Below are 19369 nucleotides of genomic sequence, written 5' to 3'. Positions count from 1 at the left end.
TCAATTCGACCAGATATGCAGTGAGAACAACATTATACCAATCTGCATGCCAGCACATTCATCACATCTTTTGCAACCTCTTGATGTTGGCTGTTTTGCACCTTTAAAGTGTGCATACAGGCACTTGGTTGAGAATAAGATGCAGCTTGGTTTCAACTATATTGACAAATTTGACTTCCTTGAGGCATATCCACAAGCCCATACAGAGGTCTTTAGACCAGATACTATCAAGAATGCCTTTGCAGCTACTGGTCTGATTCCATTCAATCCAGAAAGGGTGCTTGGGCAGCTTAATATACAGCTTAAGACCCCTACACCACCAGGCAGTCAATCCACCAATTCTGCACTGAAAACTCCTTATAATCTCAACCAACTGCAGAAGCAGGCATCTACAATCAGGAAGCTTCTAAGGCATCATACACAGAGTCCTCCAAGCCCGACAAATACTGCGTTGAACCAGCTTGTTAAGGGGTGTGAAATAGCAATGAATAGTGCTATTCTTCTTGCCAAAGAAAATCAGGATCTACAGGCTGCACATGAGAAACAACGGCAAAAAGGGAAACAATCTAATTGGCAGATAGCTCATACAGAGGGCCTTTCTATTCAGGAAGCCCAGGAGCTTATACAACATGAGAATGAGACCCAAGAGACCCAAGGGGCTCTACCAGTTGAATCAGCATCATCTACAGTTCAGCGCCCTGTACGAGCGCCACCACAATGCAGTGATTGTCATGTTATAGGAGGGAACGCCACCACCAGTTGTGTCTTCAAGCTGGGTTTTCTGGACCATTTATTTATCTATTTGTACGGATATAGCCCTAAAGTCCTTGTATAGTTACCTAAGTAGGTATGTACCTGCAAATGCGTACTAGGCACCCCCCTGCAATTGAGATCTCTGCTTGGTTACCTACTTTACAGCCATGCAAAAAGGTTAGAGAAGATCCAAATTGAACTTGTAAGTGTTCCCCAATGACCCATGAGTGCTGGAAACTACGCGTTCCAGACGAATTTTCTTTTCCCGGAGTAGATTGATATCTGCTGGTCTGTATTCGGACCTGACGGACATAGTTGGTGTCTTTGTAGTAGATGTGAACATAGAAAAGAGGGCTTCTCTCGTTCTAGCCCAGAACTGACCGCCTCGGTCATCTTTTCAGTGATCTCTGAATCTCCTCAATATTCGGCGGCTGAAAAAAACTCCACTACTTGGTCAAGTTCGAGGTAAAACCGGTCAGCGTCTGTCATTGTCATATACAACATAAATAATGTCACGATCGGCCCCATTTCGAAGAAACGTCTCAAAAATCACAGCCAAGTCATTGAGCCGGGTTTGACACCACAGACATTGGAGGAGGAACTGGCGAAGAAACAGGAGCCAAGCTGGTCCATGGCCGAACCGAATATTTGGAGAGATACCTTGATTGAAAAGGTATTGAACAAGACCGGCGTGTGGAGCCTTCACTAAGGCACAATACAAGAAATGTTCTTGCTCTTTACGGCTCAGTGAGTAGTTATGTTCAGAAAATTTTGACAGAACGTAGGAACTCTGTCCTACCTTCGCCGCCCAGGTGAAAAGGGAGATATCGGAAAACGGAATACGGTCATGGAAAGTCGTGTTGGCTTTCGAAGAATAATCAATCTCCCTGAGAACATGAACAACATCCGTTGGACTGTGACCCGGGCTAATGTGGCTGCCGACCACCCGGCCTCAAAAAAGGCTTCATGCTTCTACGGGCATGAACGTCTCCTGAATTAAACACCCAGCCTCATGGGCCCAATGCCGTGAGATGAAGAACATATCTGATCCAGTCTGCCGTCAGTGGATAAACTTCCACACCTGGGCTGCCACTTGCCTCCGTTCCGCACTCGACACCGATGCCTATTTTGGACTTTTCCTGGTCGTCGAGGCGCTCGAAAAGAAGCTGGATCCCACCCGGATTTCTCCCCAGCAGCATGTCGACATAGCGGCTGCAGCACAGTACTTCATCTATGCAGCATGGAAGATGCTTCACTATCCTAATTATCACTCTGACAGTGTATACAGCACGGGTTGGGGGAAGGACAGTGAGTTGTGGAAAGAGGTCGAAGGGTTTAGACTGGAGAGATGGAACTTCTGGAAGGAGAGATGGGAGATCAAAAGGATGACTGATGGTCTATCTGAGGAGACTAGGGAGGCTGCAAGAATGGCGGGCGTGACAATAAGGGAAGGCTGAAAGGGCAAAGAAGAAGAACAGGTGACAAGATCGATCAATCTAGGACCTATCCTATCCCCCTTTTTGATTATTGCAGTCTGGAGCCTAAGGCCTCTAAAGCTAGTTCCTATGGCTGTGCTAGGGAGAGACAGTTCTAGGCATCTAGCCTGCTGGAATTGCTCCAGATCTATGTAACTAAATGCCATGGCCCTCAAACAGGCTCCTTGGACTTATCTGATAACTAGGTAGATATGTAATCAGAGTTCTAAGACATCACTCTTGGATAATCTTTAAATCCTTTAAATCTCTACTCTGGAATCTTGTTATCTAGCTACCAGAAAAATTAAAGATTTTTTTCAAGTAGGAAATAACAAAGTGTTATGCAGTAGACCAATGTGTGCAAGGTGTATGCTAGTATAAGGTTCAGGTGTACTGAGCCTAGGAACATCACACTAAGATCACACTAAGCAGTAGGTATGTATGTACATCAAGACCCCCCGCCCCCCTTTTTTGCAAATACCCTCTACGAGCGAAAATTTTTCGTTTCTCAAAATTTAACGGAATAGAATAATATCCCGCGATCGAACCTTGGCATCCCATCGTCCCGTGTTTTGGTATTACGCCGTTCGCTGTCAACACCCTCGTATCACATCACGCAATCCGAACCCCGTCTTTCGTCGTTGAAACACCCCGCAGCGGGATGTCATGTTGTCTGACAACCATACCTTGGTAGCTACGAAAGGGAGGGGCATCGATTGATCTAGAATGAGCTCCAGAGTTAAAAAGATAAGACTAGGATGAAAATATGGTAAGAATGTGGTAGATAGGTTGAGCCGGTCTAGTCTGGTTCTGGGGGTTCTATACAAAGTCGTGCTTCGTCTTCGGATATAAACATAAGAATATCTATATAACCCCTCCTACCCTACTTCCTAGGAGTACCTTGCACACATCGTCAGGAGCAGAGTAAGGAGTCATTCACGATGTCGCAACAAAAGAAACAGCTCATCGTCAACGCCTTCGCGATGCAGGCCCCGAGCCACCTGAACCCGGGCCTGTTCCGCTACCCAAAGGACAAGGGAACCTCCTACAACGACATCAAGCACTGGATCTCCCTCGCCCAAAAGCTCGAGGCCGCCAAATTCCACGCCATCTTCTTCGCCGACGTCCTGGGCGGCTACGACGTCTACAAGGGCCCCGCGAACCTCGACCCGACCATCCCCGCCGCCGCGCAGTTCCCCATCAACGATCCCCTCTACAGCATCGCCGCGTTGGCAGCTGCCACGGAGAGCATCGGATTCGGAGTCACGGCGTCGACGACGTACGATGCGCCCTATGCGCTGGCGAGACGGTTCTCGACCGTGGATCATCTGAGTAATGGTCGTGTCGGGTGGAACATCGTGACTTCGTATCTGGATTCCGCAGCGAGGAACTTTGGGCTGAATACTCAGATCGAGCATGACGAGCGGTACCGCATCGCGGATGAGTACCTGCACGTCATGTACAAATTGTGGGAAGGCTCGTGGCGCGACGACGCCGTCAACAAGGATAAATCGTCCGCGTACGCCGACCCCCGCGGCGTGACCCAGATCCACCACGAGGGGAAATACTTCAAGGTCCCTGGACCGCATCTGTGCGAGCCCTCCGCGCAGCGGACCCCGTTCCTCCTGCAAGCGGGGACCTCCACGGCGGGGAAGACCTTCGCGGCCAAGCACGCGGAGGCCATCTTCCTGCACGCGCACAAGCCGGAGCTCGTCCGCCCCTCGGTCGACAGCATCCGGGCCCAGGCGGCCTCGTTCGGGCGCGACCCGCGCGACATCAAGATCGTGGCGGGCATCTTGGTCGTGGTGGCGGAGACGGACGAGGCGGCGCGGGCCAAGTTCGAGAAGCTGGCCTCGTACGGGGACCGCGAGGGCGCGCTGGCCCTCTTCGGTGGATGGTCCGGGTACGATCTCTCCAAGTACGCTGATGATCAGGATTTCCGGTTCGTGGAGCAGCCCGCCATCCGGAGTATGGTGAACCACTGGGCCAGTACCGTCCCGGGCACGGAGGGCGTGAAGTGGGACAAGAAGACCATCGCGGAGTACCTGATTCTCGGCGGGAACGGGGCCAAGGTCATTGGCAGTGCGAAGACCGTCGCGGACGAGCTGGAGCGGTGGGTCGAGGTTGGAGACATCGACGGATTCAACTTCAGCTACGCCAGCATCCCCGAGACGTTTGACGATATCATCGAGTACCTGCTGCCCGAGCTGCGGAGGAGGGGTCTGTTCTGGGAGGATTATGCCGTCCCCGGAGGCACGTTCCGGGAGAACATGTATGGGAAGAAGGGGCAGAATCGGTTGCCGGAGACGCACCCCGGTGCGAAGTATACCTGGAAAGCTGGGGAGGAGGCCCCGCGGTATATTGCTCTTGAGAAGGCGGAGAAGGCCAACAAAAAGGTCAATGGGGAGGAAAAAGCCAATGGGGAAAATGGACAGCAGGCCAGTGCTAATTGATATATTTAAGACTTTTCAAAGGATGTCTACTATTGAAGATGTTGCTTAGGAAGCTCAGTGTATGTTATGCAGATATGAAGAATGATTTCAGAAATTGTTTCAATTTCATTTGAAGTTGCATCTAACTAAATAGCGCCAAACCCGAAAAGTTGGTGTGACAATCTAGTACTGCCATAAATGTAAACAAGCATCTGCATATAACTCGGAAAGAAACAAAGACATCAAACATCATCTATATAACGTCACAAGAAAGACTCCAGCTGTCTGTTTATACATCCCACCACCCCTCCAGATACGACCTCAGATCAATCTCCTCCGGAAGCTTCAAATGCGGCGTCAGATCCGCATCCTCCGCCAGCTCCCGCAGCGTCCACCCGTTCCCGAAATACGCAAACCGATTCCCGCTCTCGTTGGCGTAGGTATACTCCCAATCCTCCCACCGCGGATCCCGCCGAACGTAGTTCACATGGCTGGCACTTCCGGGGAAGAGGCCGTGGATCCGACCGCCGGGCCTACCGCCGTTGTACCACGAGCTGCAGTTCTTGTTGCCCTCGGAGGAGTCGTCGTTGGCGGTCCACACGGTCCGCGGGTAGAACCGGTCGCTGTATTCGACGAAGTCGTCCGTGGCCTGCTTGGACGGGGCCATGGTCCTGATGCCCTGGGCGCGGAATTTCCGGATCACCTTGGCTATGTAGGTGGCTTGGTTCTCGACGCTGTTGGGGACGGTGCCGCTGTATCCTGATGAATAGGGCCCGCTGAGCCAGAGGAGGTTGGGGAACCCCGGGGTCGCGACGCCCAGGTAGGTGTAGGGGAAGCCGAAGTGGCCTTCGGGTTTCCAGGCGGTTTTCAGGTCGATGCCGTTCGCGATGATGGAGAAGGGAGGGGCGAAGTCGACGTTGGCGCCCGTGGCGCAGATCACGGCGTCAACTTCCCTCTCGACGCCGTCGACCGTCACGATTCCTTTCTCCGTGAAACGTTCGATCCGCGTCTGGATGAAGCTGACGTTGTCCTTCGTCAGGGCTTCGAGGTAGCCAGGTCCGGGGGTCGGACGACGGCAGTTAGGTGGGAAGTCGGGGATGATCTTGTCAGCCAGCTCGGGCTTGTCCTTGACACGGGACAGCATCAACTCGGTCCATTTCTCTCGAAGTGACCGATTCTCAGGGGAGTCCTTGAAGATGGCACCAAACCGCTGGAAATACCCTTTCTCGACGCTCCTGCGGTACTCCAGGTATTTCTGGGGATCTTTGAACGACTCCAGCTGCTCCTTTGAGAAGTAGTTCGGCTCCAGTCTGCGGATGCCAGTGACGCCAAATGAATCCACAATCCAGGTCCGGTTTCGAGCGTAGTGGTCAACGTGGCTTGCCAAGGGCTGAATGGAAGGAAGCACTTGCAGCCCCGAGGCCCCGTTGCCGATCAGGGCGATCCGCTTCCCTTTGGGATCGAAGTCGTGGTTCCAATTTGAGGAGTGGAACAGGACGCCTTTATATGAGTCAATTCCTGGATAGTCTGGGAGTTTCCACGCGTTGAAATGGCCGATGGCGGATATCAGGATATCCAATTTCTCTTCGTAGATCTGCCAAGGTCATGTCAGCTTGCTAGAATCTATAGACATGGACTACATCAGTTAATTTCTCCAACTTACCCGTTCATTGTCTCCCAGATCCCGCAGCGTTACCTTCCATTTCGCTTCCTCTGGCACCCATTCAGCCTTTTCCACCTTCTGTCGAGGCTTCAAGTACTTGTACACGTCGTACTTCCGCGCCAATCCCTGCCAGTACTCTCTAATCTCCTTGCCCTGGGCAAATTCCTCTGTCCATTGTGTGTTGGGCGCAAAGCCAGACTGGTACACGTGGGCAGGAATATCACATCTGACACCAGGATAGGTGTTTTCGAACCTTAGAGAGGTCAATCAACGGGTAGTGTCATGGAGAGTGTAAATACACCTACCAAGTACCTCCCTAAAGAACGCATTAGTCCATGACAATTCAAAAGAAAGTCTACTGATGCAGAACAACATACCACGTCCGGATTCTTATCATAGATGCGTAAGTCCAGACCCGGTACCTTCGCCGGCAGAAGTATGCCAGCTATCACGCCCGAAAGCCCCGCTCCAATAACACCCACTTTGATATCCCTGACCTGGTCGATGGGATGCTCTTCCAGCTCGAACCTTGGACGTGTTGACGCCTGCTTCTTCGTTGCTGGCTCTTCTTGCGGGGAGCTTTTCACCTCCGTCGCGGTTGCGGTGGTTGCATCCTTCAGATCAGATATCTTTTGAGCACTGGACAGACGGTTATACCCATTAGTACCGTTATTCAACGATGTAGCTGGGACGGCACCTTCAACGAGCGCCATGATGCTGTAGCTGTAGCTGCTTGGAACTGATCAATATTATTTGTAAAGCCAAAAAGCCGAACGCGGGGGAGGGGTAAATAGTATAGTTATGGTATAGAATGCCGCAAGGAATATGCAGCAACAGAACAGAGACCAAAAAAGGACCACTGTTAGCCATTTTAATAGAATAATCTAGATCCTACCTAGGTTAATGCTCTACTAGTTACTAACTCTGCGCTTCAACAAGTCCGATACACGCAATCTGCAAGATTTCCTACGTAACAGTCCGTCCCAAGGGGGTTCCAGATCCCACGCGATTGGCTCGAAACCGTGGGAATATCCCGTCCGGGGAGGAACCTTTTGTGTTTTTCCCCGCCAGAATTGAGTCTGGACAACGAGGGGTCCTGATAATAACCTTCCTGGGAAGAAGTTGCGCCATTGCGAACTTGGATGGTGTCAACGTGTCACTCGACGCACGACCCCGTGGCTGCGGTGGATCCGGCTCGAGAAAGGCAGAAAAGAAAGAAAGAAAAAAAATCCGATACACGGCCAATTGGCCCCCGTTTATCCTTATTTGTCAAGGGCCGTGGTCATGATCATTATCGCTATGATATATCTCAGGAGAAGGTTGATGGAAGCAGGTAGGTATCCCGAGCTGTGGTGTGAGGGGAAGTGATGTCGTTTGGTGGTCGGCCTTTGTAAGTTACAACTTCCACGTATGTAAATAACGACGAACTACAAAAAATGGGGGCCGAGCTTTTCGCACCGCGTTTTAAATGGCCTCTATTTCCCCGTCCATGTCAACTCTCCGCACAGTGAATAATTGGAATAATGCCTAGAAGTAGATGTATAGCTACATGCATGCCCGTTGTAATTGTTGCTTTTTTGTCTTGAGCTACTGCACCTGCGTGCATACCTAGGTAGCTGGCTACCTCACTACTAGGTAGCCTACCGGCCGAGAAGTGCATAGCAGAGGAAAAACCAGTATCGAAGGGTTTATCCTTTTTTTATTTACTTATTTGGCTCTTGTCACAAGAGGATAATAAAGAAAATGTAGTAGTTGGTTCTTTGAGTCTTGATGTGTGGTCAAGCTTTTGGTACTTGTTATTATTAAAGGCACACATATATATATATTTCCATCATACCCAGCTTAGTATTTCGTTGAACAAAAGACAACGCTACCTATTTGTTTCAAAGGATTGGTACCTTATAATTCAACATACTTGGCTAATATAGCCTCTCTTCTAAAAGCGCAGCGACATTGCAAATGACCTGTGTTTACCCTTTTTGATTTCTCGTCGGTATACCCAAGGTTGGATTCCACTATTTCCACACTAGATCAAATGTCATATAATACAACTTTACGAGTGGGATAGAGAATGCAAGCTGATCAAGGCGAGCTAACCCAGCTTTAACAGCTACTAGTCCAATAAAAGCGCCCAGGACTACAAGTATGCCAGTCTCATGGTCCATCTTCTGGCGTGATCAAACGTCCGTCATACTCTTTAATCACCATCCATGACGGGACACGGAGCATTTGCGATCCTTGAACAACGTCGCTGTATCAAGGACAGTGCCGTTCGCACTGGCCACAAACTCATGCGTCAGATGCGTGCAGTTGTGGAAGGTCAATCTGCTCCACCCGTACGCGCTGTCCTGCGCGAACCGCGAGTAGTTCTGCAAAGGTCTAAGAAGGGGGTCAAGGCCGTCATAGTGTCCCGCAGCACCGTTCGTGATGTACCACGGCGCGCTGGGGTTGTTGAGTTCGTTCGGATCGGGGTTGGTGTAGCTGATCGGCGCGTTGCGCTCGTACGCGTGGACGTGGCCGGAGAGGACCAGGTCGACCGAGTATTTGAGGAAGATGGGCTCGAAGACCTTGCGGCAGTCTTCGCAGACGGTGCTGCTTCTGTTCGTGGCGCTGATGTACCACGGGCGGTGGCCGGCTATTATTTATTCGACGATAAGCATCCAAGCCGCAAGGCAATAGCCGTATATGAAAGGATATACAACTTACCGACGACCACCCAGGGTGTCTTGCTCCTGTCAACGGAGGCCAAGTCTTGCTGCAGCCAGTTCAACTGGGCATCTCGAATGTTGCTGAACGGACCGCTATTTTCGCCCTCGCTGCCACCGGGCTCATCAGGACCAGTGAGTCCATGTCCGAGGTCGGTCTCTGTGTCAATCTGGACGTAGTGGACCATTCCGTGATCGAAAGAATACCAGAAGTTTCCCAGGCCATTGGATTCAGCGCTTGGCATCCGGAAGTGGTTCCTGTAGCCGGTGAAGTTCGTCTGGCCCGGCATGCAGATGGACACGGTATATGTGATGTTGTGGGCCTTGTCGGTCGTTCCGCCATTGTCGCCTAGATTCAGAACCCATGTCAATTGGGATCAAGAAATTTGGGATTTTCAGCAGATGAATAGGAGAACATACAGTTGGCTTCATGGTTTCCAGGTCCAACCATGTACGGCTTCTTCGAGGTGATTGGGGTCAACTCATCGTAATACTGGTTCATCAGCGATTCGTAGACCTCAGCGCCCTCTTCGATGGTGGTGTTGGGAAGGAAGCCTTGAATTTCCTCCTTCAACCAGTAGTCCGCGTACGCGATATCACCAGCTGGCGAGCATATTCGTTAGCGGCTTTCGACAATATGCAACGTCGCATCGAGACTTACGGTGCCACAGGAATTCAGTGTCTTTTCCCTGCTCCTGCAGGGATTGGATCGTGTTGTTGTCGTGTGGTCCCAATGGGTGTGAAGCGCCTTTCCCAACGTGAGTAGTCAGACCGTCCGGGCCCATGAGCCCCATGTCCACCGCAACAGCTATCGAGTACGGGGTGCCATCTCCAGCAGGACGACTCGTCTTGAAGCTGTATAGGGTTGAGGAGTTGCTGTGCTGAGGCTGGTAGTAGTACAGAGTATTGGGCGCCAGATTGGTGATTTTGACGTGATTGTTGTAGGTCGTAGAGGTGTTGTAGGTGATGGAGACGTCGGACGATGCTGTGTTGGTCAGCGCCCATGGGGCAAGTCCGTAGCGAACTGTCGGCCGCTCCAGCTTTGAGTACGTGTTCCAACTGACGACCATGCCGGTTGGGCCGGCGTACGCCAGACGCAGTTGCATTGGTGTTGTTCCATTGTTCGCGGCATTGACATGGTCTGTGAAGAGAGCGGCAGTTGTCAAGGCGGCAGAGACGAACGTGAGGAAGTGCCCCATCTTGACAAGGAGATCTGAACAGAAGACAGTCCCCTTTGTCGACCAAGAGGCAGACAGAAAGCAGCTATCATTTCCAATGTACACTGCGTAGAATATATCGAGTCTTGGTCAAGATCCTCCCACTTAACGGAAATTAGCTGACAGGATGCCGAGCGAATCAAAACCTGGTCAAGCTTTTGCTAAGCTTGCTAAGCGTCGCACGTGCCGGCGCTCAATTGCTTATCTCGCACAGGCATGATATGCTCCACATAAAGATGAAACGCCCGAGTCGAGACTCGCGGAGGAATGTACTAAAAGAAAATAAATAGAGTTTCCCAATTGATCGTCAGCCTTGGTCCACGTGCCAGGCGGCACCCCGATCCACGCATTTCGGTCAACCGAATCTGTAAGATATTATTGATCTATGTCTTCTTTTACAAGAGTACCGGGAAATTAACACTGAAAATAGTGAGTTTGGTTGTAGCATCACTCTCACGCGCTCCTTTCTTTTGTTGCTCTCACTCACCTCACCAACAACATCTCAGCGCTCCCGATCCCGGAATTACAAGGCCGGCGTGACATACGGACCGCGAGGCACAGACTCGAGGGGATTAACTTTCTAGGGGGTCACAGCTGAGGGCAACATTGACTATGTGGAAGAAAAGCACCGGCGACCGTTCCATTATAGGACACGCTCCGTCAGGCTGAGAGTTGCCAAGTCTAATTGCTAGCAAAGGACCCTGAAAGGCAAAGCCCCGCCTTGGGCTGATCTGTCTATCTATCTATCTATCTTATGAGGCCCTGCGCATGTGGCTCAGGACCGCCATCACAGTCGAACGGGATCCAGCTCCAACAAGGACCAAGGACTGATATCTGATTGCCTATTCCCAGAAGGAGCAGAGGAGACGTGATCAGTCAAGTGACAGTCTCACAGGTCATAGATGGGGCTCTTGCTATAAATACTTATCTGTTGTTTCACAGAGTGAAGAGATTTTTTGCCTTTTTTATCTTTCTTTTCATGTGTTATATGCTTCATTGCTGTTTTTCTTTCTTTCTCCTTTTATTTTTTTTCCTTTTTAAATTGCTATACATTTTTAAAATACTGGGTCAGTAGCAGGTTAACCACTATGAACAATGAGTATGTGTTGATCTTGCCCTGGCTTTCTGTCTATCGGTCTATAGGATAGATGCAGCTGGTGATTGGGAGCGCAGAAGGGCGGCTTGACCGGGCACAGAAAACCCCGACTCCAAGAGCTCTTGTCCGAAGATGGAAGGTGGCCTTTGGATGTATTCACGGAGGATACAGAAGAAAATCTATGAGCCGGTTTGAATCGCGCAATTCGCTAGGAAGAGGCGGGGAATGTCACGGCCGAAGTCCTCTTGGCGGCAGATGCAGCCCGCATGCTGCCGTCCTGCACGACTGTCATACAGTGAAACCACACTCTGTTCGTATCCTACAGAGATGATGTCCAGCAGAAAGTACTTACCGTACAGTAGCCTGTGACGACTTGGGTGATTGAAGGGAAGAGGCGGTAAGGAATGACAGCAAGTCAGTCCGGTATGGTGTAGTGGCTAACATCGCTGTCTCTCACACAGCAGCCGGGGGTTCGATTCCCCCTACCGGAGAGATAAGTCGAAAATTTCTTTTTTCCCCCCTTGTCCTTGGGGACACCTGATTGTGACGCTTCACGCGAGGCCTTCTTTTTTTTTCGTCGGGGAAAAACGCAATTGCGATCAGCCTTGAGTAGAAAAGAGATTGGAGATTTTATAGACAGTTTTTTATAGAGCCCTCACTGATTGAGAGGCTTTATTTCAGAAAGGAGTAAAGCTGGCAGATATATGGCCATTATTTAATCCTTATTCCAAAGAGTTGGAGAGGGGATTATTAGGGCAATGAGAGGTCATAGTCTTCTATTATCATTTTTGTGCGATGGAAAGGCATTATTACAGGTAGGCATACATACGGAGCGAATCACACCAGATATAAGCAGACTATAGCTATTCGCTTCATCTGCATCCAGTTCACGCTCATCACTCAGAGTCACGGAACCGTCTTCATGATCAAAGGTACTGCTGTGCTGATTAGCAGCTCCACCGAGAGCCGCCACACGTTGCAAGATCCACTGCATGTCTCACAAGGTGAAGCTGGGAAGAGGCCTTCTTTCAGGGTCATCCGTGGGAAGTGAGGTGGTTTCCCCCGAACGTATTTTCCTCTCGCTTGCACAGTCGAATAGCTTTATGTTGTTGGGGCCCTCACTAAGGTCAGCAGATAACCCTGCCGGTATGTCCGTAGGGACGGAGCCAGAAGAATTGAACATCCAGATGCCTGTTGTCATCGGAGAGTCCGATGTGCTTCAGCGCGAAGAGAACCCTCCTCCAGTATGCATGGGCGTTGGGAGATAGGCACATAAGGTTGGAGCAAGTTTCATGTCTCTTTGGTACTGCACAGGGCGTCTTTCCATTGCTTTACGCGCTCTTCGGACCAGATATGTTTCCAGGCATCCCACGGCAGGAGTTGCGAGGACATGTTCGTGCTCACTGTTGAATAATGGTGCGGATATACTATGTGGGCGGCCTCGTTTGGTCCTCCGGCCCTTGTCAGGACACATCGCTGCTGGTCTCTCTGTCGACACTGGGGTTATATCTGCCTGTTAGCAGAATCTCCGGCCAAGACTGGCTGGAATAGATAGACCGTCCAAGTCCAGCGCCTGAGTGGGATGTGGAGTTGATCCACCTCGTGGTGTTGCAGCAAGAGGAGAAAGCGGGCGATGATGCTGGGTCCCTGCGTTGGGGAGTATTTTCAACATTAGTGGAATTTTAAATAACTGTGAAGCGGACCAAAATAACTGGACGCACAATGTGTCACTAATTTCATGTCTTTATCGACCACTGCAAAAAGTCCAACTATAAAAAGGATGTTCTCTAGGTCAAGTTTTACCAAGCTCTTTAATTTCTCAATGTGCTGAGCTACGCGCAGGCCCAGGCAGCCGGCGGAACACATTGCTGTAGCCGCCCAGGATATCACTCAATTCCGCCAGCAGACGGATGCGTTCGGGGTTATAGAACTCCGATCCAGGTCCGCTTGTTGTCGATACCATCTTCCATGTGTATTCACTTGTACTATTCTCACGTAAGTATAAGACGATTTAATAGAGATGGATGGAGGTGAAAGATAGGCTGGTATGTATGAGGAACGCTCCAATACCTCTAGGGTACCTTAGGTAGGTAGGTAGATGCCTACTAGATCCATGACGATGTGTGATTATTCACGCTTTCTCGTATATGGATCGAGCCTCTACAGCAAGAACAGGTACGAACTTCGGAACATTAGTGCCTGGAAGCACCAATCTACGTGGTAGACAAGCATTCTCACCTGATCCCTTTTATCCTGGCAGGTATGTGTATTGATAATTTGTATATAATAAATTCGCAACGCTCGACAGGTAGAGTTACCAGTTGGCGCTAATATCAAGAAAAAAAGAGATGAATTCGAGGCTGCAAGCGCATTTGTGAGTCCTCATCACGCCAGTCAAGTCATGATAAGCCATCATCTGCGGAGTGGTGAGATGTACACTACATACTATGCCTTTCTGGTGAGCTGAGCTGCGACGGGAAACTGCTGTCTGTCGATTTGATCCCTGCTGCCTAGGGCTTACCCAAAGGATGTGTAATATGAGAGAAAAGGGTTCGGTAATTATATGGACCACACGTTTGTGGAAGATGTACTTTCCATCGACCTTACAGCTGTCGCAAGCCTCGCCGTTTTCTAGAGGGGAGCATCTGATCTACGGACCTGTCGTCTCGTATCGACGGTTTGCTGCCAAAGAATTCAGGTGTCTAAGAGCGGCACCAAAAATCTGAACCTGTGCCCGCAGATCTCTAATGCTGTCAAGATTCGGCATAGATCGTCCATATCTTCTATCGCTGACTGGTTGCGCGCCGTGCATACTGCTGATGACGAAACTCACCAGAGAGAACATACCCTCAAAGAATGCTCACGACCTTGGTGTATCGGACATCGCCGACTCCGTATGCAAGAATACACAGAACTTCAGACACCTACTAAACCCGTTCTGTTCGCTCTATTCGAAGGCTTAAATGCTAGGTCCCTGTCCCACTGGCCTAAAAAGTGCATTATCTTGCTGTGTCTGTTCTGCAGATATCCGCAGCTGATGTGTTCAATGTGCGATCGACCATCTACACCATCGTGATCGGCTCCAGGATCAGAGTCAAGTTCAACATCTGGGCTGGTATGGCGCCACATACCCTCTGGCCCTGTGCTCTCTGCAACCGTTGAGCGGGAAGATCGCAACGATCTTCTCCCCGAGGTGGACCTGACTAACGAGCTGGTTATGGATGAACAGTGGCTCTCCGTAGCCGGATCGTCGTTAGCATTCGTCCTCTCCTTCGGCATCGAATGGATCAATGTTCGAGAGACTCCGGCGCGCAAAGCAGCCGAGGACAGCTCAACAGATGCTTAGTTGCCGTTGTAGATAAGCGGATTGACTCAAGCCAAAGTTGTGCTGTACATATATACATATACATGACTTCCCACGCAGCATGCCCTGTCAATGTAATGTATTATTTATTTACATAGAAATATCGCACTATTTCAGGACCGGAATAGAATAGATTATATTCTCTGTATAAGGTCATTGAATCAGACTAGATCATGCAGAAGAAGTTCTGGTTCTTGCAAATGAAAACACGACACGGCAATTATCAACTGTGTCTTAATGACGGGTTATGCCCGATCGTATCCTTTACCAGCATTGGAGTACTCTGTACGTTCATAAAAAAAATCCAGATGCAAAAAAAAAGAGAAGCGGTGCGGTGTGCCTTGAGTGGTGATATCCATACACCTACTAGTACCTAGAAAGAAGAATGGCATGCTAGTTCGTTAGGGCATTGCGGGGAAGAGGATGCGAAAAAGCTTGGCAGCACTAGTACTGTAGACTCGGGGATCCCGAGTGGCCGTGCAGCATTGGACATAGGCAAAAGGTGAAAGAAAGGGAAGCGCAATACAGCAAGTGTAGACCGAATCAACAGGATTGTAGAAAAAGAATCTGACATAGAGAAGGAGTCTATAAAATTCTTGCTCCTGGAACAAGGAATTCGGAGTTCTCCGTACTCGGATTGGCCGCGACGGATCTAAACTCTCATCTAAAGAGAACAATGTGGGGAAAAGAAGGATCTGACGGAGCGGCTGGCGTCGGCGCTCGGGCGGGTTGCGGTGGCAACATCTTGAAATCTTGATTCTGATGCCCGGGATCGGGAGGATGCCTCTGGTCTGTCTATCCCGAGATCTAAGAGAAAATGCCAATAAAACAGGCTGCATAGGAAGGATACGTAATCTGCTGAATCTCGTTAAGTTGTTCATGACCACGTGCAGCAGCGACGTGCAGAGACTACCGATGAGCTCCTGCCGATTGAAGATGCTCGCTTTTTGCCGCGCCGTGACTGGCCATGACTCAGCGCCCGACGTCGGCGCCCTCTCCCCGCCGGAACTCCGCTGCCGCCGCTGCGATCGCCCCCACCTGCGGCCAATCAGAGCGTCTTTCTTTCTGCTGACCGGCCGACGTCGGCGCTGCCCCTCGACAGCTCGCCAGCGACATCGCGCTGGCGCTCAGTATATGATCGGGAAGAGAGAAAGAGATTCAGTATCCCGGTTCCCATCCTCCTCTCCTCTTTGTCCTCTTCCTCCTCCTCTGTCAGCAGTCATCCCTGCTTCTCCCCCCTTTTCCCGATCTTCTCATCCAATTGACTCCAGATCTTGGCTTTTCTTATCGCCAGCATGCCGGCGCCTGATAAGAAGCCCAAGACCTTGTATGACAAGGTCTTTGAGGACCACATCGTCAACGAGCAGGAGGACGGCACCATCCTGCTGTACATCGGTATGTCCGGGTTTCGAACAGCATGAAGAGCCGGTTTCTAACTTGCTTCTGCTTGCAGACAGGCACCTCGTCCACGAGGTCACTTCACCGGTAAGTTGTCTGGCGCTTCGCAGTCGATGTTCATCACTAACGCCCAACAGCAAGCCTTTGAGGGCCTGAAGAATGCCGGCCGAAAAGTCCGCAGGCCGGACTGCACTCTCGTCACCGTCGACCACGTATGTCCATCCCCATATCCTTTTTCTCTCGATAGTACTAACGGTCGCAGAACATCCCCACCACGCCGCGGAAAAACTTCAAGAATGTGAACGAATTCATCCAGGAGACGGACTCCCGTCTCCAGTGTGCCACCCTCGAAGAGAACGTGAAGGAGTTTGGTCTCACATACTTTGGCATGAGCGACAAGCGTCAGGGTATCGTCCACATCATCGGTCCCGAGCAGGGCTTCACGCTCCCCGGTACCACCGTCGTCTGCGGTGACAGCCACACCTCCACACACGGTGCCTTCGGTGCCCTGGCCTTCGGTATCGGAACCAGTGAGGTCGAGCACGTCCTCGCGACCCAGACCCTCCTTACCAAGAGAAGCAAGAACATGAAGATCCAGGTTGACGGCCAGCTGCCGCCGGGCGTCACCTCCAAGGATGTCATCCTTCACATCATCGGTGTCATTGGTACCGCAGGAGGCACCGGTTGTGTCATCGAGTACTGCGGATCCGTCATCAGAGGCCTGAGCATGGAGGCCAGAATGTCCATGTGCAACATGTCTATCGAGGCTGGTGCCCGTGCTGGTATGGTCGCTCCGGACGAGATCACTTTCGAGTACCTCAAGGGCCGCCCTCTCGCGCCCAAGTACGACAGCGCCGAGTGGAAGAAGGCCGTCAAGTACTGGTCGAGCCTCAAGTCGGACGAGGGTGCCGTGTACGACAAGGAGGTCTACATTGACGCCAAGGACATCGTCCCCACCGTCTCCTGGGGTACTTCTCCCCAGGATGTCGTCCCCATCACCGGAGTCGTTCCCGGCCCGGACGACTTCACCGATGAGAACCGCAAGGCCAGCTGCAAGCGTGCTCTGGAGTACATGGGTCTCACTGCTGGCACCCGCATGCAGGACATCGAGATCGACAAGGTCTTCATCGGCTCTTGCACCAACGCTCGTATCGAGGATCTCCGCGCCGCCGCTCGGATCGTCGACGGCAAGAAGATTGCGCCCAACGTCAAGCGTGCCATGATCGTCCCCGGATCGGGTCTGGTCAAGCAGCAGGCCGAGGCGGAGGGTCTTGACAAGATCTTCGTCGACGCTGGCTTCGAATGGAGAGAGGCTGGTTGCTCCATGTGCCTTGGCATGAACCCCGACATTCTGTCGCCCCGCGAGAGATGTGCCAGTACCTCCAACCGTAACTTCGAAGGTCGTCAGGGTGCTCTTGGTCGCACCCACCTGATGTCCCCGGCCATGGCCGCCGCCGCAGCAATCGCCGGTAAGCTGGCTGATGTCCGCGACTTCGCCCCCAGCCCGTCTGGCAAGGTCGCCGCCAAGGTCGATGTCCAGCCCGCCGTCGAGGACATCGACACGGACGACGACCTCGAGCGCATCCTCGACGTCCCCGAGGACAACGAGCCCCACGCCAACTCGTCCGAGCACTCCAGCGCCGGTCTCCCCAAGTTCACCACCCTCAAGGGCATCGCGGCGCCCATGGACCGCGCTAATGTCGACACCGACGCCATCATCCCCAAGCAGTTCCTCAAGACGATCAAGCGCACCGGTCTGGGCAGCGCCCTCTTCTACGAGCTCCGCTACAACCAGACCGACGGCAGCGAGATCCCAGACTTCGTCCTGAACCAGGGCGTCTACCGCAACGCCAAGATCCTCGTCGTGACGGGGCCCAACTTCGGCTGCGGCTCGTCGCGCGAGCACGCCCCCTGGGCCCTCCTCGACTTCGGCATCAAGTGCATCATCGCCCCGTCCTTCGCCGACATCTTCTTCAACAACACCTTCAAGAACGGCATGCTCCCCATCCCCATCCCCGACGAGGCCACGATCCAGAAACTCGCCGCCGAGGCCCGCGCCGGCCGCGAGCTCGAGATCGACCTCGTCAACCAGGTCATCAACGACGCCGAGGGCAACAAGCTCGCCGACTTCGAGGTCGACGGCTTCCGGAAACACTGCCTCGTCAACGGCCTCGACGACATCGGCCTCACCCTGCAGATGGAGGACAAGATCCGCAAGTTCGAGACTAAGCGCACCCTCGAGACCCCCTGGCTCGACGGCAGCGGGTACCTGAAGCGCGGCAAGCGCGGTGCTGGCGGCCCCACCATGGTCGAGGCCGCTCCCGTACCCAAGACCAACCGTGGAGAGGTCAAGGGTGAGCCGTTGGAGTGGTAGTCTCTCCTGCAGCTATCTAAATTATACCTAAGCTTTTGTTTGCTTTTCTACTGCGTGGATTCCCAAATTCCCATGTGATACGAACTTTGGTAATATTTTGTTCTTCTATTCTATTCTTGTAACGTCTGGTGCATTGCATTGCATATTAGGTATATGGCTATGGCTATGGCTAATTACAAATGCCAGGGAAAATATATATCTTTCTATTTCATCCCATCATGAACCTTATGAATCTTATGTAGATGTTCTTTAAAAAAAAATTCTTTGCGCGGCCCATGAAGTCGTAGTCGTTAAAGGTAGTCATCAAAAATCGGCGCAGTAGTTGAATTTGAACGAGAAGATCTATATTGACAGTCGTTGCGCAAAATAATCCGCCACCCCACCAGAATATATATCTGCGCCAACCACCCATGCATTTCTTTTTTGCCCCGCACACCCATCTTATGCATAAATACATTCAAATTCAAGTATATTGTATAGAAATGGATGTACTACTGCATAATTATCTAAATTTGAGCTAATTACATAAGCATTAGTACTTGGTAAGTTATACCACCTCTTTGCCTTGATCACCACTTTCACCCTGTTTTCAATACTCTCGATTTTAGATCTTGAAAGTAGTCATCCCAAATAGCCTCCCACACCTCAAAAAGAGCATTATACAATGATTCTTTGACCTCCGCATCAGATTTGGGCATATTTAGGAATTTTGATTTCTTTCTGGATGATGTTGATACACCTATTCTTTGATGAAATGTCAGCAGTGTTTAATCGAGGCTGTTGCTTCTCAGATTCGCGTTTAACTGTGACATTAATTCAACCAAATTATGTTCTTCTATTGCTTATATTTCTAACTCTTGTAGGCTAAAGCATATTTATATTTGTAATGGGG

At 51.1% G+C, this 19369-nt stretch overlaps 6 protein-coding genes and 1 non-coding gene across 7 annotated transcripts; 4 read left to right on the top strand and 3 right to left on the bottom strand.

The window, feature by feature from the left end:
- Positions 1 to 1784: 1784 nt before the first annotated feature.
- On the top strand, positions 1785 to 4681 carry VTN00DRAFT_113 (uncharacterized protein; the record flags this gene model as incomplete). Its single annotated transcript, XM_069427203.1, has 2 exons — positions 1785 to 2189; positions 3191 to 4681. The coding sequence occupies 2 exons, from the start codon at positions 1785 to 1787 to the stop codon at positions 4679 to 4681; spliced, it is 1896 nt and encodes a 631-aa protein (XP_069290821.1).
- A 268-nt stretch (positions 4682 to 4949) lies between these two features.
- On the bottom strand, positions 4950 to 7036 carry VTN00DRAFT_112 (uncharacterized protein; the record flags this gene model as incomplete). Its single annotated transcript, XM_069427192.1, has 4 exons — positions 4950 to 6254; positions 6324 to 6576; positions 6629 to 6639; positions 6701 to 7036. The coding sequence occupies 4 exons, from the start codon at positions 7034 to 7036 to the stop codon at positions 4950 to 4952; spliced, it is 1905 nt and encodes a 634-aa protein (XP_069290820.1).
- Positions 7037 to 8524: 1488 nt separating this feature from the next.
- VTN00DRAFT_111 (uncharacterized protein) lies at positions 8525 to 10227 on the bottom strand (the record flags this gene model as incomplete). Its single annotated transcript, XM_069427181.1, has 4 exons — positions 8525 to 8958; positions 9030 to 9377; positions 9449 to 9631; positions 9690 to 10227. 4 exons carry the CDS (start codon positions 10225 to 10227, stop codon positions 8525 to 8527), a joined length of 1503 nt encoding a protein of 500 aa, XP_069290819.1.
- Positions 10228 to 11549: 1322 nt separating this feature from the next.
- VTN00DRAFT_110 (uncharacterized protein) lies at positions 11550 to 12335 on the bottom strand (the record flags this gene model as incomplete). Its single annotated transcript, XM_069427170.1, has 2 exons — positions 11550 to 11618; positions 12171 to 12335. The coding sequence occupies 2 exons, from the start codon at positions 12333 to 12335 to the stop codon at positions 11550 to 11552; spliced, it is 234 nt and encodes a 77-aa protein (XP_069290818.1).
- Positions 11761 to 11832, top strand: VTN00DRAFT_t51. Its single transcript has one exon. It is a non-coding gene; the product is annotated as a tRNA-Glu (tRNA).
- A 1825-nt stretch (positions 12336 to 14160) lies between the features above and the next one.
- On the top strand, positions 14161 to 14687 carry VTN00DRAFT_109 (uncharacterized protein; the record flags this gene model as incomplete). The annotated part of the gene is made up of 3 exons (XM_069427158.1): positions 14161 to 14235; positions 14366 to 14456; positions 14512 to 14687. The coding sequence occupies 3 exons, from the start codon at positions 14161 to 14163 to the stop codon at positions 14685 to 14687; spliced, it is 342 nt and encodes a 113-aa protein (XP_069290817.1).
- A 1313-nt stretch (positions 14688 to 16000) lies between these two features.
- VTN00DRAFT_108 (uncharacterized protein) lies at positions 16001 to 18477 on the top strand (the record flags this gene model as incomplete). The annotated part of the gene is made up of 4 exons (XM_069427147.1): positions 16001 to 16100; positions 16159 to 16190; positions 16241 to 16315; positions 16366 to 18477. 4 exons carry the CDS (start codon positions 16001 to 16003, stop codon positions 18475 to 18477), a joined length of 2319 nt encoding a protein of 772 aa, XP_069290816.1.
- Between the last annotated feature and the right edge of the window lie 892 nt (positions 18478 to 19369).

Source organism: Thermoascus crustaceus (genome assembly GCF_041956765.1).
Source record: "Thermoascus crustaceus strain CBS 181.67 unplaced genomic scaffold VTN00scaffold_1, whole genome shotgun sequence".
In the NCBI taxonomy this organism is placed as follows: domain Eukaryota; kingdom Fungi; phylum Ascomycota; class Eurotiomycetes; order Eurotiales; family Thermoascaceae; genus Thermoascus; species Thermoascus crustaceus.
The sequence above is the reverse complement of the archived record's forward strand: the minus strand, read 5'-3'. Positions and strand labels throughout refer to the sequence as shown.